The sequence below is a fragment of the Fusarium solani genome (assembly GCF_023522795.1).
Source record: "Fusarium solani strain SB1 chromosome Unknown bctg00000000, whole genome shotgun sequence".
NCBI classification, from domain to species: domain Eukaryota; kingdom Fungi; phylum Ascomycota; class Sordariomycetes; order Hypocreales; family Nectriaceae; genus Fusarium; species Fusarium solani.
In genome coordinates this window covers 1,516,281-1,541,906 of record NW_027072157.1, presented here as the reverse complement: position 1 = coordinate 1,541,906, position 25,626 = coordinate 1,516,281, and the positions used below count along the sequence as shown (strand labels likewise).

Below are 25,626 nucleotides of genomic sequence, written 5' to 3'. Positions count from 1 at the left end.
CCTGACTACCCGTCCAGGCAATGACTGACAGATAGACAGACGCTATATTACTTTCTCTTACTGTACAGTACACCCACATGCGCCTCTATTTTGATCGACCCAAAACAATAGTCCCCTTCCTCTTACACACCCCTTTTTTAACAAACCTGTAACGCCGTGCCTGCTGTGGCTATGCCTTTGACACATTGTCCCTGAAATGCCTCCGTCCTTGCCTGTTTCATTCAAAGTAAAACTTCCTGACTACATAGCCGAACCTCATGCTCGCTCATCCCCCGTTCCGTCTCCATGCCATGGATCCTAGCGTGATCCCCGGTTCTCTGCTCGACGGACTGTCGCTCTACGCAGCATGCTGTCGCCCCAGACTGATCCGTCTAGCATTCCCGAGACTTGTGGGGGGTTGTTGTGTTGGCTCTCACGTGCCGATGGCATCGAAGCCGGTGCTGGTGCTGCCGGTTGGTCGTGAGGATCATCCTCCTCAATCTCAAAGCTAAACGCTGTGGGTTGAGCTGTTGGAGCAGTCGGCGATGGCGGCGCCGCTCTGGGGAAGCTGAGAGGGTGACTCCATGACATGTCGTGTAATGATAGATCCACAGATCCCAGCCAGTTGCGCGGCTCCCCTGCGTCAACGCTTGACCTGCGCGACCCTGGCGACAGGGGAGAACGTGGTGCTCTTCCAGCTCCCTCATCATCGCTCAAGTCATTCTCGACCAGAATCTCGGGAATATCCAGTCGCGGAATTGCTGTCATGCGTGCTGAGTGCTTACGCTGCATGTGTTTCTTGAACTGCCTTGAATAGTACCTGGGGCACTGTTAGCTCTTCGATCTGCCTGGAGACTGATCCATCACACTTACAGAGTATCAAAGAAGCCCAAAACTACACCTCGTCGGACCTGATCGTCTACACGTTGAAGTCGTGCCCGACGTCGCAAGAATTCTTCCAGCCTAGAAAACGTTAGCATGTATAATTCGACGAATGAGCATAGTCTCTCTCACCTCAAGCTCTTATTGTCGCTAATGATGTTGTAATGAGCCAGTATCATAAGTACGCTTGTGAACGAAATGCCACGGTCTGGATCTGCAGTCACCAGAACTTCCTCGTAAAACGTCTTGAACTGGCGGCGCTTATGGCGAATCTTTTCGACATCTAGACGCGCTAGGCGCTGGTTGAGCTTGTCCAGGTCAATTCCACTGAACGCACTCGTTGTTGCGATGGATGAGTGGTGCGTCAGTTTTGTTTCATTGCGGATATCTTCAAGGATTGAGCCAACGCTGTCCTCGGGATCGTAGATGCGCATTTGAAAGACTCCAGAGAGCTCGCCCAGTAAGCGAGGGAAAGCCGCCTTCGTGATGTATCCCGTACCCGCCGGGTCGACGCTGCGCCATGCCTCCTTGAATCGCCGGATTTCGTCTCGGTCAACCGCCGACATACCGCTCGAGCGCTGGTACACGTAACTGAAACTCTCATAGATGAGAGACACAAAGAGGTTGACAAAGATATACATGCTGACAATGTTCCAGAGGATGAAGAGAATTCTGGCCCATGATTTGCTGCCACAGTCGCTGTCAAAGAATCTATCCTCGTCAACGCAGAGTGGCGGCTCAATGTTGGCGTAGTCTTCCATAACTTGGTTCCATCCCTCACCGAGACTCATCCTGAAGAGCAGGATCAAGGCTTTGGGCACGGTTCGGAAGTTGATGTTGTTGGTTCCGTCTTCGCCAAACCGCGTCAGACTGAAAGCTTGGGTCATTGCAATCGCAAAGACGAGGAAGAACACAAGCCAGGTCGCCAGCAGGTTACCAATCACAGTCAAACTAGCCGCCGCTGTCTTGAACAGCTGGTCGAGGGCATCGTTGCGAGGGATCAGGAGCAAGACAATTGCGACCAAGAACACCTTATGCAGCTGGACGTAAGCTTCAACTCTGGTGTCTGAGATGAGGAGCGCAAGAGTCGAAACGAAGGCTCCAAACACAATCATCAGAGAATATAGATCCCAAGAGCTTCGGCGGAATCGGGCCCACCCCAGTCCAATGATACGGATTGTGATGTTGGCCGTGTATGCGAGAATGAAGGCAAAGAAGACAAAGTCACGAGCTCTCGTCCACCACTCGGGCTCCGAGGCGAACTCTGATACCAGCACGATCAAGTGTAGGACGAGGGTGATTGTGATGGTCTGATACCACTTGCCCTTCTTCTCAATAGCTCTCTTGTGGCACCACTTCTTCCAGCTCGCCTCCGAGTCATCATATGAACTCTTAGATGGCGAGATCTGCCGCAAGATCTTTCGCAACTCAAGCCAGGATCGTTGATCAGCCGTCAAGTAAGCCACGCCTGTCTGCTCCGTGTAATTACGCATGAAGACGGAGATGAACAGCGTAAGCACGAAGACAGTTGCCAACAGGTTGAACACCATGAAGAAAATGGCATTGCCCTGTGAGGCCAGCTGCTGAGGCTGGTTGTTCAGACCAGTGATCGCCTGGGCCGCAAAGGATACATCCGTCCATCCCTCCTGGCTGACAATTTGGAAGAGGATAAACAGCGATGAGCCAAAGTCGTCAAAGTTGAAGAAAGGGTTTGCAGCAACTCGGGGGGCGAGCATTTCCCATTCATCGCTGAACGGCGCGCTTGCGTACTCGCCATAACAATCGGCCATGGTCTCGATTCCATCGCCGTCATCGTTACAGGTCACCAAGAGGCCGTTGAACAGGTTGAGTCCGTAGATGGCGAACGGGATAAGCAGGGACAGAGACACAGCGGCAGCCTATCAGTGTGTCAGTACATCCATCACGATAAACACTCTCCTACAAGTTATGAGACTTACACCTAGAATTTTCCACCAGCCAACAATAATGAGATCGTGGAAAGTGTTTCGGGCACTGTTACTGACGTTCAAGAGCCGAAGTGCTCGGAGAGCTTTGAATGCTCCGATGGCTCTGGAAATTGCGCCGTCGTTGATGAGTAGTGTGACGACGTTGATCCAGAGAGTGATCAGCACCACGGCGTCCATAAATCCCCAGGAGCTACGCAGGTATGCGTTTGGTGTCCATAGCAGCCCATCCGCAATGATCTTGATAGCAGCTTCAACGGTGAAGACAATAGCAAATGCCATGTCTGTCCAAATGTACCAATTCCTGAAGCTGAAAGCGTGCTGTTCTTGGTACTCCTTCTGATAAAGGGGAGTAGTGACACATGCCAGGACCACCATTGCCACGATCGCTGCGTAGATGAATATGGTGAAAGTGTACCATAGAAAGGTATCAGGCACAACTCCATCTATGCGCTCAGGGCCTCGAGCAGGTCCAACAACTCGTTGGCAAAGGCGGCGCAGGCGGTTTGTGGGCGCGAACAAGTAGAGAGAGGTGTTGTAGCTGGGATACTTGGCAAGGTACTCCCGCTGAGCTCTCCTTCGAGTCATCGTGGCAGACATGGCTTGTTCAGCCATCTGTCGAGGGTCTGACGTTTCGTTCTCGCCATCAAAACGCAGGTTTGAGTAGAATGGATTCGGTTCATCGTTGGTGAACAGTCTCTTTACCTTTGTCCAGATGGCGGAGAGACGCCCCGGCTTGATTTCGCCACCCAACAAAGTCGTAGCGCTTCTTATGGGGCCCGTTTGAGCTCGGGCTCGCTGAGGATTCATCTGATCGTCCAGAAATTCGCGGACCACGGCATCTTTGAGGAGCATTTCCACGGTCGCCGGCCCATAATCAAGGGGATCTTTGTTCCTGCGCGATCTTGAAAACCCAAAGATAGTAGAAAGTGCCAAGTTACTGGACGAAGTGCCAAGGTCTCTCCTTTGAAGGAAGGCCTTGACCTGTTGTAGGCGCTTCTCATCCTCAGACACATCAAAGTTTTCCTGGATGACAGCAATGAACATGTTGACGAGAATGAAGAATGCAACGATGAACCAGCCGACGAGTAGGATAGCCCCGATCCATGAGGTGTTCTTCCATCTTGTGTAGGAAGTGACTGTGTAGAGAATCTCCGTCCAGTTTTCACTCGTCAAGACTTGGTACATGCCCAAGAAGGAGTTGAACATGGTGTAGAACGAAATGCGATTCAGGTCGCCATCTTCGTAAACGGGAATTTCGCCTCTGAACAGCTGGGCAGCGAAGATTGCGACCAAGAACGTCATAAGGAAGACAAAGAACATGAGGTTGCCGATACCGGCTGCGTTGCCCAGAACGAGCAAAATGAGCTCTCGAGTTACGGGGATGACCATGACGATCCGGTAGACCCGCAGGATTTGGAAAACCGTTAGCCAAGCGTACGCTCTTGTATGACGAATGGGTGGGATCAAAATGATGGAGGTAATAATTGCAAGGCCAAGGTCGAAGAGATTGCGCCAGCTTTTGTGAAAGTAATTCCAATCAGCTGCGAAGCGAATGATCATCTCGATATCGAGGAATATGGTGACAGCGATTTCAGCGTTGTTGATAAAGCGTTCTCTGTTTCTTGACATGTCCGCACTGCGGCAGGCTTGACATATCAATCCAAAAGTAATGATGAGAATCCAGATTGCCCGTGTTTTGTCGTACATGCGCTGCAGTGAAGATGTGCGCCGAAGTCTTTCGTCAGAACGAGACTGTCCAGATGGCTCTCGATCAACTGTAAAGGCGCTCGCCTTGCTCTCTTCACGAATGACCTGAAAGGAAGAGGTGATAACAGCAATTAACAGGTTTGTAAGCCAAAGCATCATGATCATGATGCCCGCGCCGAAGAACAGAGCAGCTTGAAAGTAATCCGAGCCCATGGTGTAATACATGAGATCAGAGAAGGTGTTGGCGCTCATGATAACAAAGACAAGTTCCAGGGAGTTGAAGATATTGTCAAAGTTGACTGTGCCGTTGAACGGGTTGCTTTGCTGAAGACATATAGAGCCACGAGGACATAGAAACCCTTTGCCCTCATTGGTCCCGTTCATGAGATCTGTTAACGACTCGGATTGATTGAACTTTTGCCACGGCCAAGGTTCACCAGTTCTGTTGTCTAGGAAGCCACCGCAGAAAGTTTCTTCGTTGGTATACGAAGCCGTCAGGTTGGTAGGGTCGAGGGGGTCAATCCAGACGCACTGGCGGCTCAAGCTTGCCTTGAAACTCTGCACTCCAATGATAGCAAAGAGCAGCCAAAAGAAGGTGAGCAGAAACGCCACGCGAACAAGTAGCGGTGTTGCTTTCTTGAGACTTTTAAGGATGATCTAGGGAACATGAGCTTTACTCCAGCCTTTGGGACCAACAAGTTACTTACAGCAGTGCCATTTGTCAGGGCCAATAGTCTCAAGATTCGGAGACAACTGAGCATTCTGAAAGCGTAGAGGTTGTGCTTAGTCTCAAGACCAGTAATACTTAAGAAAAAAGTAATCCAATACGAGACAACAGCAACAAAGTCGAATCGGTTGAAGGAATGACGAAGAAACGCTCGGCGAGCGAGTTGTTGCCGTTGCTGGTCCTCCAGAGTCTGGGGCAAAGATTGCGGCCCCTGCATGAAGGTTGTAAAGGATCGTGAAATTGCAGAAGGTTCAAAATGGAGTTGTGATGTCTTCTTGACCGACTTCTGTCGCTCGGGCTGAAAGACAGCACGATACTGGTCTGCAATAGCTGCCCTGACTCCGCGTTTACGATCAATCGTGCTGTACTCGGCGGCGTTTAGAACAAAACCAGACACGATGATACGTGAAATGATCTCGAGGGTGAAGATGATGAATAGCGCGAGCATGGCCCAGTCGATACCATGCTTGCCCCATCTATCTGGACGTCCATTCCCGTCGGCGAATACGTCCGGAGCAGCTTCAACGGCAAGCAGGATAGCCTGCAGAACGATCAAGAGCAGCAGGAAAGGTTCGGTAAATGGGTTAACCAAAAGATCACAGAGTCGAAGTCTCAAAGGATTATCCGGCGAGAAAATCCCCAATGACTTTCCCTTGAGAGGATTGGGAGGTGGCTGCCTCGGGAGGTCTGCCGCAGCGGCTTCAGATACATCGAAGTGAGAATTACTCGACTTCTCACTCGGAGAACGATGTAGTTGTGGCTGGTATGAGGTGTCGACAAGCATTGAAGTCGCAGTATCTCGGTGACTATTGCGTTCGAGTCCATTGGGGGACCGTGAGCGATGCCTCGAGGCTCGGTGATCAATCACTTCACTTTCTCCACTGATGTTGACAACTCGCTGTGACATCGCGCGAACAATAGATCCAGCGCGCGACAGAGCTCCCGATGTGGACGGAGATCTAGACCGCCGGTATTCGTTTGGGTTCAAAGAAGCGCCATAGCTTCGGTGTCGAGGAGATCCAAAGCTGGCGCTCAGCTCCTGCCCAAGGCTTCTTGTATCCCGACCCCGTGCCGGGCTGTTCTCGATGCTCGACACTGTCTGGAAGCTATCCCGTGGTCTTTCATCGAAGTTATTGGCGGACAAAGAGCCAGATATGGGTTCGGCACCAGAGGTAAGAGGAATTCGGTCAGACTCGGCGTACTCAGCGCTCGGCGCATCTTCGACGTATGGAGCGGGAGGGTAGGTGCGAACTGGAGTAGATGGTATTATCGGCGCGGATGGTGCATGGTCATCCATCCCCGGAGGGAGAGCGGCCTGTAAGGCCATCGGGTCAATCGGCGACGCTGGACTAACATCATCGTCGAATCGATCGTAGGGCTGATCCCAATAGGTCGAGATGCCGGGCAAGTTGCCTGCCGTTTGACCAGTGTTGGGAGAAGCAGACAGGCCTCGGTGCTGGCCCGAGAGCCCAGCACCCTGAGGGGGGTGGTTATCGTGATGAGATCCATCTAAATTCTGCAAAGGAATCGACTGGCGGCGTGCAGGACGACCGTCCTGATCCCAAGAGTGTGAAGACATGGACCTGGTTCAGTAGATAAGGAACGGGGAGCGAACGAAAGCCTACTGACCGCCAGCGCGGCCCAATGTCAGGAAAAGAAAAGCTCGTAGGTAGGTTCGCCAAGATGAAGCATTGTAGATGCTTCTTGAGCTTGAAAAGGCGTTTAGCACTTCGTATTCATGGGAGTTCTAAAGAGGGAGCCAGCCATCGAGATCTCCCAGGAGTCCTTGAATGCTGGGGTTCTGGATGCGACAGTGCTTCTAAGCATTCGCACTATACGCGACAGCTGTTTCATCGCTGGGACCTACCTAAATGCCACGTTGCTTATTTTAGATCAGGGTCCTGTCACAGTGCGACAACTTGCATCTCCCCTGGAAGCTGCAGCGTCAGCTCTCATTCCGCGCTATTGGATGACTGGCGTTCTGTGGCATGTGCCTGTGGCTGACTGCGGCACACTGCGCCACGCTGCAGCCTTCTCGCGACCTCGAAACTCCTTGAAGCGCCCGGACACGACTTTAACTATCCGTGACGCGACTGTTCATCATTTATCCACCCATCGATAGCAACACTTCACCAACATGCCGTCGCGCAAGCGCTCGTTCCGAGCCGTCGATGACGACGATGGTGAGACGGAGCCTTCATTACTGCAGCGCATCCGCAACATGTGGCAGTTCGCGAACTTGTGCCAGTGGATTTATATCTTTGGCAAGGCTGCCAAAATCTCCGAATCTCTCGACATCGAGGTACTACTCTGAATCAGCTCCTTCACACGGGGCGCATGCTTACCTGCTGTCTCTTTCTACAGGAAATCGAGACGGAATGTCTGAAGCCGAATTCGACCGTCCTCGCAGACATCGCCCTGGCGCTCCTAAAACTCGTTTCGTCGCATCGCGGTTTAACGTACGTTCCCACGACTTGACGCAAGACTTCGACCCGCTGATGACAACTCAAAGACACGAGATCTTGGATGATCAAACTCGGAAGCAGTTCCTCTCCAAATCGCCCGGGTACAACCCCTTCGGCGACGATGAAACACCGATCAAGTTCAACGATTTCGACATCTTCACAAAGGTACACCTCAGTGCTTACCTAATGTCACCCACACATACAGAAGCTGACGACTGTGCATCTGACAGATTCGAGTTTTACAACAATTGACTGAATGGATCATGATTCACCCAGAGCGCATTCGAGACAAGATGGAAGAGCAGAAAGATGCCGAGCAGACCAGTTGGGTAAGCATGCACCAATCACATGAGATGAAACAGTGACGAGTTGCTAATATTCGGAAGCGCATCGAGCCGTACGGATGGGATGCTGAGGACCGAACCTACTTCGTACTCGATGACAACCGGGTGTATCGGCTTACAGAACCACCACCTGTGACAACCCCCAAACCGAAAAAGACCAAGACATGGCGTGGGGGCCGTCGCGCAAGCAAACGACGGCGCACGACCTTGAGCATTGACGATGATAACCCCGATACGGAAACCGAGACGAAGGACGACGAGAAACAAGAAGACGATGGGCTTGGTGGGATGAAGTGGGAATGCCTGGCAGTCACACTCGACGACGTACGATCCATCTTGGACGGTTTCCGCAAAACACGCGACGAGAATGAAAAGATACTCCGGAACCAACTGGAAGAGCATCTTGTCCCCATCTTGGAAAAGCAGGAGCAATCGCGCAAGCGAAGAGAGCTGCAACGAGAGCGCGAATTGGCCAACCTCGCCAAGATGGCCAATGCAAAGCGGTCGAGCCGAATTGCTGGAAAGATTGAGCAGCAGAAGCAAGAAGAGAAGGCTCGAGAAGAGGAACGGCAGCGCAGAGAAGCAGAATCGGCAAAACGGCGCGAAGAACGGTCACATTTCAAACTGGAGAAAGAGCGGGACAACAGAATGGTTTCCAGAGAACAGCGGTTACGGGAGCGCGAAGCCCGACGTCTCCAGCACGAAGAAGAGCTTGCGCAACTCTCCGAAGACAGCAAGAATTTGTCCAGTGGGAGCGGACGTGTTTCTGAGCGACGGCTTCAGGCGGAGATTGAGAGGAACAAACAAGCTCTTAAAGACCTGGAGGAAGAGGAGGAAGACTGGGTATTTGACTGTATATGCGGTCTCTATGGCCAGGTCGACGATGGATCGCACAGCGTGGCATGCGAAAAATGCAATGTCTGGCAACACAGCAAGTGCCTGGGGATTCGGGAAGCAGATGCTGATCGACCCGAATTCCAGTTCATCTGCGCCTCTTGCACCCGCCGAGAACAAGAGGGCAACCGCCCTAGACCGACGATCAAACTGAAAGTCAATCGTCCGGCAAGCTCAGGCGAACAACCTCAGTCACCTCACCCCACGGCTCAAGACGCATCGCCTACACCTGGCAGAGCGTTCCCCACAGCTTCCAGCACCGAGGATGGGAAGCAGCGTTACACATCGAACGGCGCCGCCGAACATGGCTTGTCACTTGTGACTTCAACTCCCAACCCCTCCCATGGTCCTAGCGTGAATGGCGCTGCTTCTTCCGACCTTTCGCTGGACGTCCGTTCAGGGCCAAGCAAGGGAGTGCCTGGGCTTGTCCATACACCCAAAACCACTTCTGTGATCCCGGCACCCGTCAAGCTGGATGCAGTGCGACCCTCTCCGGCGGACAGTCCACCGGGCAACGCGGTCACATCGACTCCCATGACGACTGTCAAGACGCCGAGCCCATCCAACGGCATCCAGGGCCTGCAGGGAAACAAGACGATTGAGTCGGCATTGAGTACGCCTCAGATCAGCCGGGATAAATACCGTGCGGCTCACGAGCAAAATGGGACTCTACCTTCGGAAGCGGGATACTCTCCAATTAAACATTCACCACCACGCCTGGTAGATTCAGCCAGCTCGAGCAAGTTCAGCGTCTCAACACCAATACTACCACCGGTGGTACTGTCCCCGTCACCCCAGCGCCAGGTCTTGACTCCTCCAACCAAATCGTCAGAGCCACCAAGGCCTCTAGAAGGCCGGTGAAACTCCCGATGCAGGGGCTTGGGACTGTAGGGCTTAGGCCATCAGCAACGCCACCTGACTTTACTCCGGAGGCTCTTTGGCACCCCCTTCGGGAATGATTTACGAGCTCTTCTCAGGATCAACCACTGATGCTTGGCTCCGCATCATGAATGCAGGATATTAGCCTGCTCTTGACAGACTAGCATGCCAGAGTCCGGTAATCACTTATCGCAGGTTTCAATAGGCCAACCAGCGCGTCACAACACAATACTTCCCCTCACTTCTAGACTCCGGCAACCTTCCCAGTCAATTAAGGTGGGCAAGCCGCAAGTGTCAAGTGAACAGCCAACAGTGTGTGTGGCTGACAGCCCCTGCCACAACACACGGAAAGCGATGCGCCCATGGGGCCGGATCTAAGTGCAGCGGATAAGAACAAATGGCCCGAGCTCCCAAGCACGATGCGTCAGAGAGATTTTAGAAACAGGACAGAAGAGTCCGCGCGGAAGAGAAGGTTGCCAAGACAGGACTAACAGGCTAGGTAGGGTGCAACAAGGTTGGATCAGGGCGGGCGAGTGTTGGTTGTGAGGTTGGTCGGTCGGTAGGTTGGTAGCCACACCAAACGGATCTTACCAGCCAGCAAAGCTGCGAGTCGCCGTCGAGCGGTACCAATGTTGAAAAGACTGAGCAAACACGGACTGCAAGATCCACTCAATTCGGCAGGCTGGGCGGCCGATGACGAAATCACGAAAGACAGGCAGGCCAAACGACATATGTCAAAATCTCTGAGCACTTGACGTGCTTTTTACCTCTCAAAAGTGTCAAGACTTGGGCTGACATGGCAAACCAGTGCAACGTTTGGAGTTGAGATGATGGAGGGTGGGGAGACAAGGGGGTGATGGGATGAGAATGTCAAAGGAATGCGCCACGGCTGAACTAGCGCATGCCCAATAAGGCGGTGCAGGGCAGCACAATCGAAAGCCTGGTTCCGTTTCTATTGAAGGCAATGCGGCTGGACGCCTCGCGGCTCAGTGCTTGAACTGCGTTTACTCTTTTGACGTGGCCCGGGCTTTGGAGGGTGGAGGGCTCGGCCAACGACACATGAGATGCAGCTTGGAGAAGGGACGTCCTCTTTCGTAACGGTCCGCATGGTGGTCTGTTTCCCAGGGCAATGTTCTGACCTGCAGTCTCTTTGATCCCAAATGCGGCAGGAAGTTGCTTGTCTATTTGTGGGCGTGGGCATGGCCTTGCGGACAAGTTCAGAACGTCCAAATGTCCCGGAACCGATACAAAACCCCATGTGGGAGTTGAAAGAAACTCAACAAAGACTTGACACCTATCAACTATATCATCTAAAGTGAGACCAACTTAGTTACTGTCAAAACATCAGAAAGAGTCTCTCCATCCACCGTGCGCTTTGCAACGTCCTTCTACACTTGACATCTTCCTCTCATCTTGACCACCAACAACTGTCCAATATCATTTCGGTACCCTAGTCTTGCCTTCGATCCGAGGCGGAAGTCGCAGAGTAACAGCGTCCTTTGCGATATGCCACAGTCGGCACCACCATCGCCGCCTCAATCTTCAGACGGCTTCCTTCAACCAGTAACCTTCATGAGTCCAGCCAGGATCACTTCGCACCCGCAAGGTGCCATGAGCCCTGAACAGGGTTTCGTCGGCTACCCGTACCCCTCTCGATATTCTACTCCCATTCGTGAGGAGGATCTTTCGGTCACGGTCTATGAACCACCATCCATCTACTCTCACAAGAGCGACATCTCCTTCGTAAGTACTCGTCATATTCCCGAGAACAAGTTTAAATATACTGACCATAATCATAGACGGGTTATGCAGGTGGGCACAACCACACTAGCCATCCGTACGGGCCTTTGCCTGATGAGGCTGGTTATAATGTGAGTTGTCGCAACAACTTGGATGTGACAGTCCCCTCTAACCAGTGCCTACAGGCCCATGTCCCGTATACACCTGAAGCATCTCCCCCTACCCCGTGCCCTACTGGCGATTCGATCACCACCCGCAGTGGGTTGAGCATTCCCAAGAAGTCTTATCCGATGGGCAGATCGCAGGCCGTTAAGACCGGCCGCATCCAGAAGAGAAGCAAGGTCGACAAAGTTAAGAATGCCTCCAGCATCCTCTCGAAACCCCTGTCCGAAATCGCCAAAGACCTCCCCCATGTCCCAGTGGCCGATATTGCAACCTTCGTTGCCCGCTCCACCGAGGAGAGACTGTCGGAAACTTCACGCAACAAGAAGCCTGGTCAGATCAAGCGCCCTATGAATGCATTCATGCTGTACCGAAAAGCCTATCAAGATGTAGCCAAGACCCAGTGCGTCCAGAACAATCACCAGCACGTCTCCAAGGTCTGCGGCGCAGGCTGGCCTTTGGAGCCTCCTCAGGTGAGACAGATGTTCGATCAATGGGCCAAGGTCGAGCGGATCAACCACCAGCAGGCACACCCTGGGTACAAGTTCACTCCCTCTAAGCCGCGAAAGACCAGACGTGATGAGGATGACGTCGACGGGTTCTCTGATAACGACTCGGACTACGGCGGAGCGCGAAAGTCCAGAACTCGGCATGTGTCCCGCCTGAGCGAGACCCCTTCGATCAGCTACGATACCGTCGGCAACGTTGCGGATGAACCCTCCATGGCGGCCTACCATGGCATGCACGCTTATCCCACTCCTGGGCAAACCCACGCCCTTCCCTATGGAACTGCTGAGCCAAACCCCTACGATCTGAACATGCGTCAGTATGGCGGATTGGGTCCTGCCCACGGCATGGTGAGCCGAACCCCTTCTCCGGGCAACGATTACGCTCTCCACGGCCTGGATGAGTTCGCTGGCAGCTACTACACTCCTCCCGAGCCCGTCTTTGAGAGCGCTGGGCCCCCGCCCATGTTTGGAGAAGCCGGCTACGACATGTACAACGGGCTTCCTGGAGAAGCTTCGTTCGGTCATGACAACTGGGTCCCCCACATGGCAGCCGCCGAACAAGACATCGGCTTCATGATGGCGGGCTACGAGGATACCACTGCGCAGGATGCCTATCTGAGAGGCAAACAAGAGGACTGGAAGGTCGAGGAGATCGATGATTCCAGCCAGTTCGAGCACTGGATCACGCAGACCGAGCAAGGTCTTTTGTAAATGGGTTTTGATTGTTGATACCTCTGATTCGTGATTTACCAATAGTTTTTGGAGCTTGGGGGGTTCTGGACATGATACAGCATTGGGAGCGGGCTGTTTTAGACGGCGTTGACGATCGCGTGTATTTAAAAGAATAAAACCAGGCCCGTTAGCCTACCTGAAATTAAATATAGTACAGACCCAACATGGCGAATGAATGAATCCCTTTGTTGTGTAGGTTAGGTCGTGAGATCCATTGCTTGGAGCACCCAAGTTGGTTGGTTTCATGCTTAGTCATGATCCATGTCATCTCAACTCTCATGTCGCACTGGAGCTTGTGAGAACTGCGACTTGTCCCCAAGACGTCCGCATTGATCGCAAACCAAGCTCCCCAACTTCAACGCAAAATGACCTGGATCTCCCGAACAGTGACCGTGGCTGGTATTGTGCTTCTAGCGCACGCGTATGTCTTTGTTCACCCTGTTGCAACCGCGGAAAGCTAACAATTTCCTCCTAGGTGTTACTCCGCGCAAGAGCACTCCGCCATCTCGTCAACGACAGCGCAGCACGGCCTTCCGCAACAGCTCGCGACGAGCTCGCTCCCGATTGATATCTCCATAGAAGCTTTGGTGGCAACACTGGTGGTTGTCCTTGGGCTGGTCCTGGGCTCCCCGAAGCTCCGTCCGGTCAAGTGGCACGAGTGGGCTGGAAAGATTGAGCGCGAGGGAGAGGCTGGCTTCCGGACGGGCAGCGGCGAGGTGGAGAAGGATTACCGTGGGAACCCATTCAGCGTGCTCGAGACACGCCCTGGATTCGTGGATATTCGCAAGCAGCGACGCGAGTTTGCAAGCTGGGTCAAGGCCGAGCAGAAGTAAAGGCGGGAGCTTGGGGCATGATAGCATACAACCATATGCCTCAGTTCGGATGTAATCATGACATCTCTATTTCCGGCGTTTCCTAGAGCTTTGTAGCGCTCCTCTTGAGGCGTTATTGAATCATTCGCGAGTCTTCCGCTTTTGCCCCTATGTGCTCTAACGTGATGAACTACGACTACTCTCCTTGCAAGATGGCAAATCCTGACTTGTGAACACTGCTAGCCGCATCAAGGGAGTTCTAGGGCAGTACAATTAGACTAACTACCTAAGTATTCGAGTTGGTATCCAAGCAATTGACGAGCTATCTATGCAGTGAGTGGCATGGATATCTTGGGTCTCAGAACCACACATCGCGCCTTCCTCTTTTGCCGGACAAGGCCACCCCTTCCTAAGCTAATGGAAGGCCCAGGCCAGCGGGAAGGTACGCAACTACCTACCTAGGTAGGTAGGTAGGTCTCTTAGGAAAAGAAGGAGCACACGTCTGGCATATAGAGAGAAACCAATTCCTCTTTTCCTCACCAGCCACTTCAAACCTGGAAGTTCCATGATTGAACCCCCCCAAAGGCCCGTCTCTTGAGCTGGGTCTACTATCATCATGCCCGAGTGCGAGCATCGAGCTCCTCTGGTTCGAGCCATCGCGGCCGACGTGGGAGAGCCAGCCGAGCACGTACTTCCGCCCGAGGTGCCAGCTCGAACTCGTCTTCCAGAGCCACAACGACGTGGCAGCAGACTCCATCGAGACGTTCAATAGCTAGTCGACGAACACCAGGTTCTTCGTCCCAAACACATTTTTCACCCCGCCACAATCTTGGGTCTGCTGCCCATGCAGCCCCTTCCTCGGATACTTTGCCATCTCTTCCCAGTGAGGATAACACCCAAGCCCGAAGCAGCAGCGAGCCGATACAGCATGAAATTGTCATGGCTATTGATATGAAGAACAGTTCGACAATGGGGTGTGCCTACTTTTCAACAACAGATGGTGTCCTTCATCTTTCGGAGGATATCTCCATGGCGACGCTGGACGTTGCGGAGCAGTTCCTTTTCCACGTTGAACCTACCACAGTCCTCATATCGGTGAGAGCCCCCGAGGACTTCCAGCAATATGTCGAGAAAGCGACCATCCCTGCAGGTATGCCACTCGTAAAGCACCAGTTAGTTCCTGGTCTATTCGGCTACGTTAACTTTGTTGGCTACTAGATGCTTCTGGGGGAATCATCTTTCGCGGTTTACAGTCTTCTGAGTTCTCTCCTGAATCTGCCAGGGATAGGCTCATTAGTCTCCAGTCCGATTCACTGTCACCCACCGGTATCATATTCTCTACAAGCGCAAGTGACGACCTCTCAGGGACGATTGCAGGGCTTGGCCAGCCAGAGGCGCCTGTATTTAGATCCCTACGTTGCGGAGGTTGTCTTAACATGAGCAACCAAGTCTCAGTTAGTTTTGTGCCACCCTCATGGCTTAGGTTGACGGCTGATGCTTGACAGATTGGGTGCGCTGGGGCCGTTCTTGGTGATCTCCAACGTCGCAGATCTGTTGGTTTTCTCCCTGATGGGCAGGTTTCAGGAGTACTATTTCGGGTCCGTGATGCCCGCATGTTCTCACTGTCGTCCTATATGTTTGTCAGCGCCGATGCCCTCCTTGCTCTTCAAATTGTTCAGACCGAACTCCACCCCAATAGCCAGGCTTGGGGACCAAATCTCAGCAAAAGTAGCTCAAAGGAAAGCCTCTCTGTGTATGGGCTTTTCTATAACTTGGCTTGCACCCCTCAAGGTCGAACACAGTTGCGTCAACTATTCCTACGCCCTATTCTGGACTTGGGCTTGATTCGGGAGAGACAGAGAACCCTCTCCGTATTACTACAGCCAAACAACGCCGAAATGATGGCACACATGACCTCTATCCTACGAAAGATTCAAAACTTGCGGCCAGCTTTAACCCTTTTGAGGAAGGGTATCGAGTTTCTATCAGCAGGCCAATCTTTTAACAAAGGCGTATGGGCAACAATCCAACATTTCACGGCCCAGGGTCTGGCATTGAGGGAAGTACTGGGAAACCTCAACGGCGGCACGGAGCTTGCTTTAATTAGAAAGGTGGGAAAGTCGCGAATATGGCTGCAGTGACGAGAATGAACGCTGACGACTTTCCATGCAGCTCGTTGACAGTCTTCACCCAGCCGTCCTGGTGGCGGTTGGAGACATGATCGACAAGACAATCGACTTTCAACAAACAAAGATCCGTCAGCGATCTTCTGTCAAACAGGGAGCAGATCTTCAGCTGGATGAGCTCAAGAGAAGTTATGCTGGACTAGACAATATCTTACTCGAGACAAAGGATCGAATGAAAGCCGACATACCGGAGTGGGCGCACAGCCATGTTAATTCGTGTCTCTTCTTGCCTCAGCTTGGTTTTGTCACTTCAGTTGAATTAGACCCTGTGACCGGTAGCTCAATGTATGGAGGAGAGGGAACGCCTGAGGGGGGTGGGAAAAGGTGTTTACGGGCGAAATGGGCGCATGCTACAAGAACACGCATATGTGTGAGCTTGATCAAGAGTACGGGGATTTGCATGGTCAACTTGCAGGTAAGCGGCTGAAATTGCGATAAAGATATGGACTAACATGGAGTAGACCGAGAGGTTGATGTTATCCACGACCTTGCTAACAGGATTCTTGAGCATGAGGAAATCTTGATTCCGGCCTCAGATATGTGTGGCGAGTTTGATGCTATTCACGCACTCGCTTTAGGCGCTGAGAAGTACAACTGGCGAGCGCCCACCGTGGTCGATGACAATGTGATTCACATCAAGGGTGGCCGACATCCCTTGCAAGAGCTTGTTGTCCCAGCTTTTGTACCAAACGACTGCCATCTTGCTTCAGGGCCGGTTGATCAGGCACACCTCGAGGAGGATTCATCCCGCGCCTTGATCTTAACGGGGCCGAACCACTCGGGCAAGAGTGTGTATCTCAAGCAGGTGGCAATCATTGTCTACCTTGCTCATATTGGCAGCTTTGTTCCAGCATCTCAGGCCACCATTGGCCTCACGGACAAGATCCTGACCTGCATATCACCGAGAGAGAGCATGTCTGGCGGCGAGAGCGCATTCGCCAGGGACATGAAGCAAGCTGCATTATCGACAAGAACTTCGACATCGAGAAGCCTGGTGTTGGTGGACGAATTTGGCAAGGGAACTAACGGTGACGATGGCTCCGGCTTGCTGGCTGCACTACTAGACCACTTCCTATTGCTGAACCAGGACTGCCCACGTCTGCTAGTTGCGACGCATTTTCACGAGATCTTTGAGGGAGGCTACCTTTCTCGCCATGAAGGGGGATTCCGTCTGGCGCACATGGACGTGAGAGTGGTCTGGGATGCAGCCCAGACAGAAGATCAAGTGACGTACCTCTTTACCCTCGCGTTCGGTCACAATACCTCGAGTTTTGGCGGCAGGTGTGCAGCGTTGAATGGGGTGCCCAGTGCAGTTGTCGAGCGCGCTGAAAGTATTGCCCAACTTCTTGCACGAAACGAAGACCTTGGGGAACTCTGTACTCGGTTGTCTCGGGCAGAAGAAGAGCAGTTGGAGAAGGCAGAAACAGCCGCACGACTCTTTCTGAGTGAATCATTTGAGAGGGATGAGGCTGGCCAGGACAATAATGGGCAAGAGGGCCGTCGTTCCATGAAGCAACTGTTGTACGACATGCTTTCAATGGGGGAATGATCAAGCTAGCACCCTTGAACGTGGCTGCAAACATTGAGAAATCTTGAAAGACTGATAGACTGCTTTAGTTTGCCCAGGGCCCTCTCTGCCCGGTGGTGGAATCTGATGTTCATGACGTCTTTTTGGCGGCAATCTTAGGAACTAGCTGAGCGATGGCTTTCACAAGAAGCTGATGCTCGACGGCGTGCATCCGTGTCTCAAGATCCTCAAGGGTATCAGACTTTGAGCAAGGAACCTCTTGGGTCAAGATGGGCTCTCCCATATCAACCTCAGCAATCACATAATGCACCATGATGCCTGTGACCCCTCTTTCGAGAGTACCAGCCTGGCAGTCAGCATAGGCTCGCTCGATTGCATTGGATCCATTGTATCGGCCTGTGATGAGTTCATGTGAGTATCAGTCAAGGGGAGGTGACAAGGTTGGAGGGCGCATACCAGGAAGAGCCCTATGATGAGTTTATGTGAATATCAGTCCAAGACGGGTAACGAGAAGGGTTATAGGACTTACGGGTGTAGGTTTATAACCGGAATACCAGCGGCCTCAAGGGGAGTGAGGAAGGATTGCGCAAAGACATGCATCCATCCAGCAAGGACTACCATATCAGGCTTCTCCTCAATAACCTTGGCGGCCAGGTCGGCGTCGTAGCGGGAGCGAGCCTCCTTGATGCGGGCAGCATCCTTCTCCCCCTTTGCTTGATAGCCGTGAGCGACAAGGTTGAAGTACTCAGACGGGACGCCCGCCTTCTCGGCGCGCTGAAGTGAGTATGCCGTCTTTCTGTTGACGATGAGCTTGGAGACACGCGTGTTGGGGATGCGGCCGTCTGCACAAGCGTCCAAGATTGCCTGAAAGTTCGAGCCATTGCCAGAGGCCATGACAAGAAGTTGGGTTTGAGACATGATGAGTGAGTTGCCAATGATCTTCTCTCTCGAGTTGATGTTGTTCTTTCGAAATGTGAGCGACAGGAGTGAGCGAATTCCTCGTCGTGGGCGTTGTTTAAGTTTTTCCTTTTGCGAGTGAGTTTCCTACCCCGCGACTTTTTTTTCGTCGAGACCTCTTCGTGGTGCAGATTCTCAGTGGAGTGGAGCGGGTGCTTATTCCGCAGGATCCCGTTCACCCGCTGTAAGAGAGGATCCAATGGGCGTCAGTTGTGTTACACTCAACAAGCAATTCAATCTCACATGTAGTGATTGATTCTGTGCAGTTTCGTCATTGTATCCAAGCCCAGAATAAATTGCTTCGCTTGGACTACACGGGAAGTTGGTCTACCTATATACAAATGGCTCAAAACTTGAGCAGTCGTCGTTCTTCCAATGCGTCCGTCAATCGTCCTGTCCAAGTAAAATCGTTAAAAACCGAAGTGAATAACACGCCCCAAACTCCGGATTGCATCGACCGAGAGCGTTAATGATATGCGTCGTGACGAGGGAGCTATTCCTCATCGTCTTCGTGAGGGGCTCGTTGCCGAGAGACGAATGTTGTTCCCTCGTGCTGGATTTGGTCTCACAGATGAGCAAGATGCCCGTTGTGTGTTTGATGACCATGCGAAGAGTAGGCCATCGCATGACCGAGACTTAGCAGCACGAGTATAGCCAAATGGATGCTAAAACATCTATGGCAACAAGCTTTTGGACAATTGAGTCCAAATGACTGGTCACAACGACCATGCGCTGTCGTAATATTTGCATCCTGGCCCATTAAGCCAACACATTGAGCATGGCAATGGCCGCGCCAATGCCTGCGAGCCACGACTCGAGGTTGTTGGACGAAGCAGCATTCCCATAGTCGCCACAGTCGCTCTTCTCGAGTTTCCCGCAGGCACGAGAGCTCAGGCTTGAGCACACCTCAGTTGCCGATGGGCCCAGGGCCTGTCCACCGCCCTCAACTGTAGTACCTCCGCCGCCGGGCACAACAATGGTCACGCCATATTGACCACCATCCTCGAGGTAACTGACACATCTGTCGTAGTTCTCTTCGCAAGCGTCGACGGCTGAAGTGCAAGAACCATCATTCGAGAATGTCGTCGCGGCGTACGGGAAGGCAAAGTAGGAGTTCGGGACGTAGGACACGGGAGCGGTTGCGTCGCCAGTAGGCGCCTCGGATGGGGCCGTTCCAGTACACACTGCGCTGGAATCGAGGTCAGTCAGTCCTGTGCTCGCTTGTTTGTTTGTTCCAGACCTAGATATCTGTACTTACCCAGAGGGACAACAAGCTGGTTGATCATCGGCGTCGAGAGCACACGTCTGTCCGTTCTGGCAGCAGATGTCGCTGAAACGCTGGCCGAGCTCCTCCGAGCATCGGAATGTATTGGCAGGGCAGGAGTCGTCTCGCCTGAAGATTAAGGACGCAGCTGGGATATATGTCGCTATTGTTGCTGGCGGCGCTGTCGCTGTTGCCAAGTGCAGGGCGGATGTTGAACCTGCAACGAGGCCGAGCCACATCCAACTCCGACTCAACATGATGGTGGTGGTGGAAGTGAGATGGGATGGTTCAACTTTGAGATTGGCTCGCTTGGGAAGGACGACAGATAGCGGGCGCTCGACGGGATGGGCTGGGAGGTTCTCCGTTCTACTGCAGGTGGTTCAATCATGCAAGAGATGGAAGGGTTCCAGTCAGTCTCTTTCGTTTTTTTTTCTTCTCTCTGTTCCCTAGCGGACGACCGGGCTCCCGGTAGGGGATCTGGGATGATGTCGGTGGGGTATCCTCAAGATGCTTGTCCCATCCTGTCGTAAATGCAAGGTTATGCACACCGCAGGTCACCATTTTTGGCTCTGGCAACACGGCTCGACTGAGCGTCGGGCTGAGAGCCGGGGCAGGGAGAGAGCGTGGAATGATGTCATTGGTGGTTGACACAGTTGCTGAGCAACCCCGCGTCCACCTCCAACCATGCGACGACTCCACAGTGGGAGCTAGGAACTGGCCCGTCAGGGCCATGCCAGGTACGGCTTTAATGAAGGCAAGGCTTCAAATCGATATGAAAAGAGGGACTGGCTTGGATCTTGGCACAAGGGTCTGAATTACACTCACTATGTAGATATGCATATTCCGACCTCGGCTTCTTAGAATCCTCGCACATGACCAAGGATCTGCCGCAAGCGATCCAGCGCCTTCGTCTCTGGTGGCGGACCAGGGACTTCAGGATCACGAGCCTTCAACTGCTCAATCTCTCTTCGAGCCTCAGCTGCCAAGGGCTCCAGATCCCCCCAGACGTGATCCGTGTAACCCGTCAGTACGTTACCCCACAGCTGAAGCCAGTTGCTTCTCGCTTCAGCGCTGTCTGTGGTTCCGAGGTGGAGTTGCATCTCGGCCTCTGCCAGCGGTCCTGGCTCTGTCAAGAAATCGGGGTTGAAGTTGAGCAGGTCGTCCCAGCGGGGGCCAGAAGAAGATGAGTTTGCGGGGAATAATGCTTCTCGAAGCTTGGCAGCAGCTCCTGGTGTTAAAGCGTCATCTTCAGCTTCGGGGTCTTCGGCACCTAGGAGAACAGCGTCAAGCTCATCGGATGGACCGTCAAGGAGACTGACAACGGCTGCACCGTCTAACCTTTCCTGCTGGGCCACTGCCGCACCTCTTGAGGAGAATGTGTCATGCAATTTCTGGTGTTGGAGGTGGTAAGGATGGTCCAGGTCCTCAACTTCCAGTGTTGAGTCGGCGCTGACAAAGTCGTTGAACGCTTGCGCCGAAGCCGTGGAATCGGAATGTGCCTGTGAGCGCAACGACTCGCCCGGAGCCGCCGAGCGCAATCTGTGTGACGATGCTTCCCCTGCGCCTGATGAAACTCTGTCGATACTGCTGGTACCCGAGCTGCCCTTTCCCGCAGGTTGCTGGCCAGTCAAATCTGGCCCTGTGCCAAAGGCATTAAGGGCGAGCCTTCCAGAAGCCTGAATGCGGTCGACCATAGAACTAGACCCCTCTCCTTCTGCGGCCTTTCCCTTGCCCTTGGGGTTGTTGGATGCCCCAGTGTCCTTGGGTGGGAAGTTCCCCGGGTGTTGCTGATCTTGGCTCATGCTTTGCGGTTCAGGTGAGGTTATAGATGACTGGATATTCAGTTGATGTGAATGGAAACCTGAATAAAAAGATGCGACATTGGGTGATTGCGGGAGTGGGCGATGTTGGCATAAAATGGATTGGCTTGTATCCAAGTTCCTGTGATTTTAGGCAGTTCAGATGGAGGGTTTGGAGGATGGGTGTGTATGTATGTCATTGATTGGAGGCACATGGATATGAGGTCGTTCCGGAGCACATGTCAGGCCGGTCCGGACGGACGAGCGGGTGCGGATCGGACTTGGACCTTGGCATCGGATGCGACCGAGGAAACATCCATGTATGCCCTCGTGGGCACTCTCCAAAACCAGCAGCTGCTACCTGGGTCAAGGACAAAAAAGAGTCACCAATACAAACTCAATAGCTTATCCTCCCCTAAAGATTGTCAATCAAACATATTAGGAATACATAAAAGAGCTCTAAAATATCACTATTATTGCAATATATCTTGAAATTATATTATATTTTAGCTAAATTTACCTATGACGCCTGAGATGGAAGTCAGCAACCTCCTTCTTGATATTCTGTTGTCTCGTTGATTTCTTGATGTGCCTGCTAGCTTCCAGCTTATCGACGAGTCTCGCCTACCCTGAACAAGTCCAAAATGTCGAGGTTCCACTGTTTCCGGCGCCAGAGCCCAAATGAGGCCACGCCATGTCAGATCAAGGTGAGGCGACGTAGACCTGAAAGCTCAGGTGAACAGAGGGAACCCCCGTCATGACACTGGGTTGTTGAGAAGCGCTCGAGAGCATTCCCCCACTTTCAGGGTCGTCAGGGACGCTGGAAACAAGCTTGAACGTAACGATCTACCTTGCTGTTCCGCCTCACTTCACCACAGGAACAACGCATGCGTGGGGAGCAATGAGAAGCTTGGCTGGGTATGCCGGGCCAGCACAGAGCTGCAAGCTCACAGGTACGGCAGAAATAAACGATAGCTTGGGCTCACAGTTGTAAACATTGGGCAACAAGGCAGACAATACCGTACAGCCAAGTCGTCACCTCGCCGGACTCAGTCGAGGTTAAGTCATCGATTTGGTGGTGGCGCCGGGGCCCTGGACCTGTTAAAGGCGAGCACAGCACTGGAAGCTCCCTGTAACTGTGGCTCATCTCTCAGCTTGAAGCTCCTCATTGTGGCTCACGCCCGCACCCAACCCACCCATCCCGATCCCATCCACCATCCATCACCTGTCCCGTCCCCTCCAGTGCAAGCCAGCCCAGGCCAAACCAACTTAGCCAAACCAGGCCAGGCCAACCCAAAACCAAAAGCGAACCAAACTGCAAGACCTTGGGTTCTGCTGCGTCACTTCCTCCATATCCCCTCCTCACCAAAGAACTCCATCTTCTGCTTGTGGCATCTGCTCCTCAGCTCCCAGCCGTTTGACCTCGCCGTTACAAGCCTTTAACGGCAGTGACTGTACTTAGCCACAGCCAGCGCAGCTCAGCACAGACTCGAGCCTTGCTCCCTCCACTCGCTGTCTCCTCCCCTCACCTCCCGTCCGTCGCTCGTCCGCCGCCTCTGCTTCTGCTGTCGTCTGCCGCGCCCACACCAACCCACCTCCTCCACCACCACCACTGCCTGCTCCTGTTACCACCACCACCTTCAGCCTCCAGCCTCGGACGCCTGCCGACCTGTCGACATCATCCTCCGTCGTCCTCCCCCGACCGAACCCCGATCAACCCCCCCGCCACTTGACGAAATATCTTTTGGACGACGGCATTCCCACGGCGGCGATATCTAGCTGGACCCCACTCCGGCGCCGACAAAAAGACGATATCGAAAACGACACCACCGCCCATCCATCATCCGCCCACCGCAAGACCTGGCGTGTGCCACCACAGCTTGCATCCATCCATCTCCCTTCGCATCGCCCGCGCCAGGAGCTCCCATCATATCCAAATTACCGGTTGCGGTTCATCTTCACCTCCTCCCTGGCCCGCCATTCCCACAGCTCTCTCGGTTCTTACCTTGCCCTCCCTCGATCTTCGTCCGCAACCCCTCCTAATCCCCGCCCTCGCTGCTCACCAAAATGGTTGATAGCGAAGCGAACTCGCCCACGTGGAAGTTCACGCAGTACGTAGTCTTCTTTCTAGCCTTTACCCGCGTTCCGCGCCCGTGTTTATTAATGCTGAGCTCTCGCTTGCAGGTGCTTTGGTGACAAGGGCGATGTTGAAGACATCACCGAAGGTATGTCATCTCCTTGCTCCCCACAATCCTGCCCTCGACCTTGACGTGCTGACCGCTGTTCCCCCTGCTCCAGCTGATATCATCTCGACGGTTGAGTTCGACCATACCGGAAATTATCTCGCTACGGGCGACAAGGGAGGTAGAGTGGTGCTCTTCGAACGCAACGAGACGGTATGTCACCATCCATTAGTCGACGCACTTGCGAGCCTCCAGCGCTTGGTGTTGCGCATCCTCTTGCCGTCGCTAACTCTCGACGCAGAAAAAAACCTGCGAGTACAAATTCCACACCGAGTTTCAGTCGCACGAACCCGAATTCGACTATTTGAAGTCCCTAGAGATTGAAGAGAAGATCAACAAGATTAAGTGGTGCCGGCGACAAAATGCTTCCCACTACTTGCTGTCCACCAACGACAAGACGATCAAGCTGTGGAAAGTCTTTGAGAAGTCGCTCAAGGTTGTCGCCGAGAACAACCTCTCTCACGATGTCACGCCTGGTAGTCTGGCGGGAGGAGGCGGCGCTCCCAGGCCGCTTCCTGCCCACCGGTTCAGGGATGCTGCCGACCTCAAGCTTCCTCGCCTCACACATCACGATACGGTTGTTGCCGCCGTGCCACGCCGAACATACGCCAACGCACACGCCTACCACATCAACAGCATCTCGGTGAACAGCGATGGAGAGACGTTCATCAGCAGCGACGATTTGCGTATCAACCTGTGGAACCTTAACATCCAGGAGCAGAGCTTCAACATTGTTGATATCAAGCCAGCAAACATGGAGGAGCTCACCGAAGTCATCACGGCTGCCGAGTTTCACCCCATGAGCTGCAACTGGTTCATGTATGCTAGCTCAAAGGGCACTATCAAGCTCGCCGACATGCGGCAGAGTGCTCTGTGCGACCAGCACGCGAAGTGTTTGTGGCCCCCATCTGTGACATCTGCATCTGCGACCCGGCGATGTGCTGACTCTTAGCCCTAGTATTCGAGCAAGAGGAAGACCCTTCATCACGCTCATTCTTCTCCGAAATCATCTCTTCCATCTCCGATGTGCGATTCTCGTACGATGGCCGATACATCCTGTCCCGCGACTACCTCACCGTCAAGATCTGGGACATCAACATGGAGCGGCAGCCAGTCAAGACGATACCGATTCACGAGCATCTTCGCCCACGGTTGTGTGACACCTACGAGAATGACAGCATATTCGACAAGTTCGAGGTGGTCTTCTCAGGAGATGCCAAGAATGTCATGACGGGCAGCTACAACAATAACTTCATGATCTATCCTTCAGACCCTGACAAGGAAGTCGAGGTTGTCCTCCAGGCGGATAAGTCGGCTTTCAAGGCTAAGAAGGTTGGAGTGCCTACACCCATCAATTCATCGACAAGCCCGACTGCGACCAACGGAAAGAAGGGCGGCTCCAGGGCGGGTAGCCCAGGCGGTCAAGGTCAGCGGATGCGTAAGGAGACAGACGCGGACCAGATCGATTTCAACAAGAAGATTCTGCACATGAGCTGGCATCCGTTTGAGGACAGTATTGCGATTGCAGCTACGAACAATGTGAGTACATGGGTTGAGATACAGACCGGAGAGGACGAACGGTGACTAACACGGTGGCACAGCTCTTTGTCTTCTCGGCACTCTAGACCATGACAACGGCGTTCATCTCGCAAGGGCAATTAAGTGAGGAAGTTGGCGTGGCGGGGGAGCGGAAGACAAAGTAGTAAGGATATGGGCGCCTCCGCCACCTTCGTGATGGGACTGACCTAGTTCTGCTTGGGCACGACATGGCATCTCGTCGATTCAGGGCAGGGTGATACGGATCAATGCAGCCTACTATACTTAGAAGCTAAAGCACAGCGCCAGCACTG

The 25,626-nt window shown here is 53.1% G+C and overlaps 9 protein-coding genes across 9 annotated transcripts; 5 read left to right on the top strand and 4 right to left on the bottom strand.

The window, feature by feature from the left end:
• Positions 1-297: 297 nt before the first annotated feature.
• On the bottom strand, positions 298-6,841 carry MRS44_000486 (uncharacterized protein; the record flags this gene model as incomplete). Its single annotated transcript, XM_046272543.2, has 5 exons — positions 298-799; positions 853-942; positions 994-2,759; positions 2,820-5,192; positions 5,243-6,841. The coding sequence occupies 5 exons, from the start codon at positions 6,839-6,841 to the stop codon at positions 298-300; spliced, it is 6,330 nt and encodes a 2,109-aa protein (XP_046139280.1).
• A 558-nt stretch (positions 6,842-7,399) lies between these two features.
• MRS44_000485 (uncharacterized protein) lies at positions 7,400-9,826 on the top strand (the record flags this gene model as incomplete). Its single annotated transcript, XM_046267752.2, has 5 exons — positions 7,400-7,564; positions 7,627-7,721; positions 7,775-7,892; positions 7,958-8,056; positions 8,114-9,826. 5 exons carry the CDS (start codon positions 7,400-7,402, stop codon positions 9,824-9,826), a joined length of 2,190 nt encoding a protein of 729 aa, XP_046139281.1.
• Positions 9,827-11,350: 1,524 nt separating this feature from the next.
• MRS44_000484 (uncharacterized protein) lies at positions 11,351-12,966 on the top strand (the record flags this gene model as incomplete). Its single annotated transcript, XM_046273486.1, has 3 exons — positions 11,351-11,587; positions 11,644-11,715; positions 11,770-12,966. The coding sequence occupies 3 exons, from the start codon at positions 11,351-11,353 to the stop codon at positions 12,964-12,966; spliced, it is 1,506 nt and encodes a 501-aa protein (XP_046139282.1).
• Positions 12,967-13,352: 386 nt separating this feature from the next.
• MRS44_000483 (uncharacterized protein) lies at positions 13,353-13,820 on the top strand (the record flags this gene model as incomplete). The annotated part of the gene is made up of 2 exons (XM_046275138.2): positions 13,353-13,408; positions 13,463-13,820. The coding sequence occupies 2 exons, from the start codon at positions 13,353-13,355 to the stop codon at positions 13,818-13,820; spliced, it is 414 nt and encodes a 137-aa protein (XP_046139283.1).
• Positions 13,821-14,415: 595 nt separating this feature from the next.
• On the top strand, positions 14,416-17,534 carry MRS44_000482 (uncharacterized protein; the record flags this gene model as incomplete). The annotated part of the gene is made up of 6 exons (XM_065624068.1): positions 14,416-14,539; positions 14,590-14,949; positions 15,018-15,253; positions 15,305-15,910; positions 15,972-16,299; positions 16,447-17,534. 6 exons carry the CDS (start codon positions 14,416-14,418, stop codon positions 17,532-17,534), a joined length of 2,742 nt encoding a protein of 913 aa, XP_065479789.1.
• Positions 17,535-17,643: 109 nt separating this feature from the next.
• MRS44_000481 (uncharacterized protein) lies at positions 17,644-18,431 on the bottom strand (the record flags this gene model as incomplete). The annotated part of the gene is made up of 3 exons (XM_046267755.2): positions 17,644-17,909; positions 17,970-17,980; positions 18,043-18,431. 3 exons carry the CDS (start codon positions 18,429-18,431, stop codon positions 17,644-17,646), a joined length of 666 nt encoding a protein of 221 aa, XP_046139285.1.
• Positions 18,432-19,229: 798 nt separating this feature from the next.
• On the bottom strand, positions 19,230-19,991 carry MRS44_000480 (uncharacterized protein; the record flags this gene model as incomplete). Its single annotated transcript, XM_046267754.2, has 2 exons — positions 19,230-19,659; positions 19,729-19,991. 2 exons carry the CDS (start codon positions 19,989-19,991, stop codon positions 19,230-19,232), a joined length of 693 nt encoding a protein of 230 aa, XP_046139286.1.
• Positions 19,992-20,591: 600 nt separating this feature from the next.
• Positions 20,592-21,536, bottom strand: MRS44_000479 (uncharacterized protein; the record flags this gene model as incomplete). Its single annotated transcript, XM_046267753.2, has 1 exon — positions 20,592-21,536. One exon carries the CDS (start codon positions 21,534-21,536, stop codon positions 20,592-20,594), a length of 945 nt encoding a protein of 314 aa, XP_046139287.1.
• A 917-nt stretch (positions 21,537-22,453) lies between these two features.
• On the top strand, positions 22,454-25,401 carry MRS44_000478 (uncharacterized protein; the record flags this gene model as incomplete). Its single annotated transcript, XM_065624066.1, has 6 exons — positions 22,454-22,486; positions 23,002-23,644; positions 23,718-23,929; positions 24,018-24,669; positions 24,735-25,315; positions 25,378-25,401. 6 exons carry the CDS (start codon positions 22,454-22,456, stop codon positions 25,399-25,401), a joined length of 2,145 nt encoding a protein of 714 aa, XP_065479788.1.
• Between the last annotated feature and the right edge of the window lie 225 nt (positions 25,402-25,626).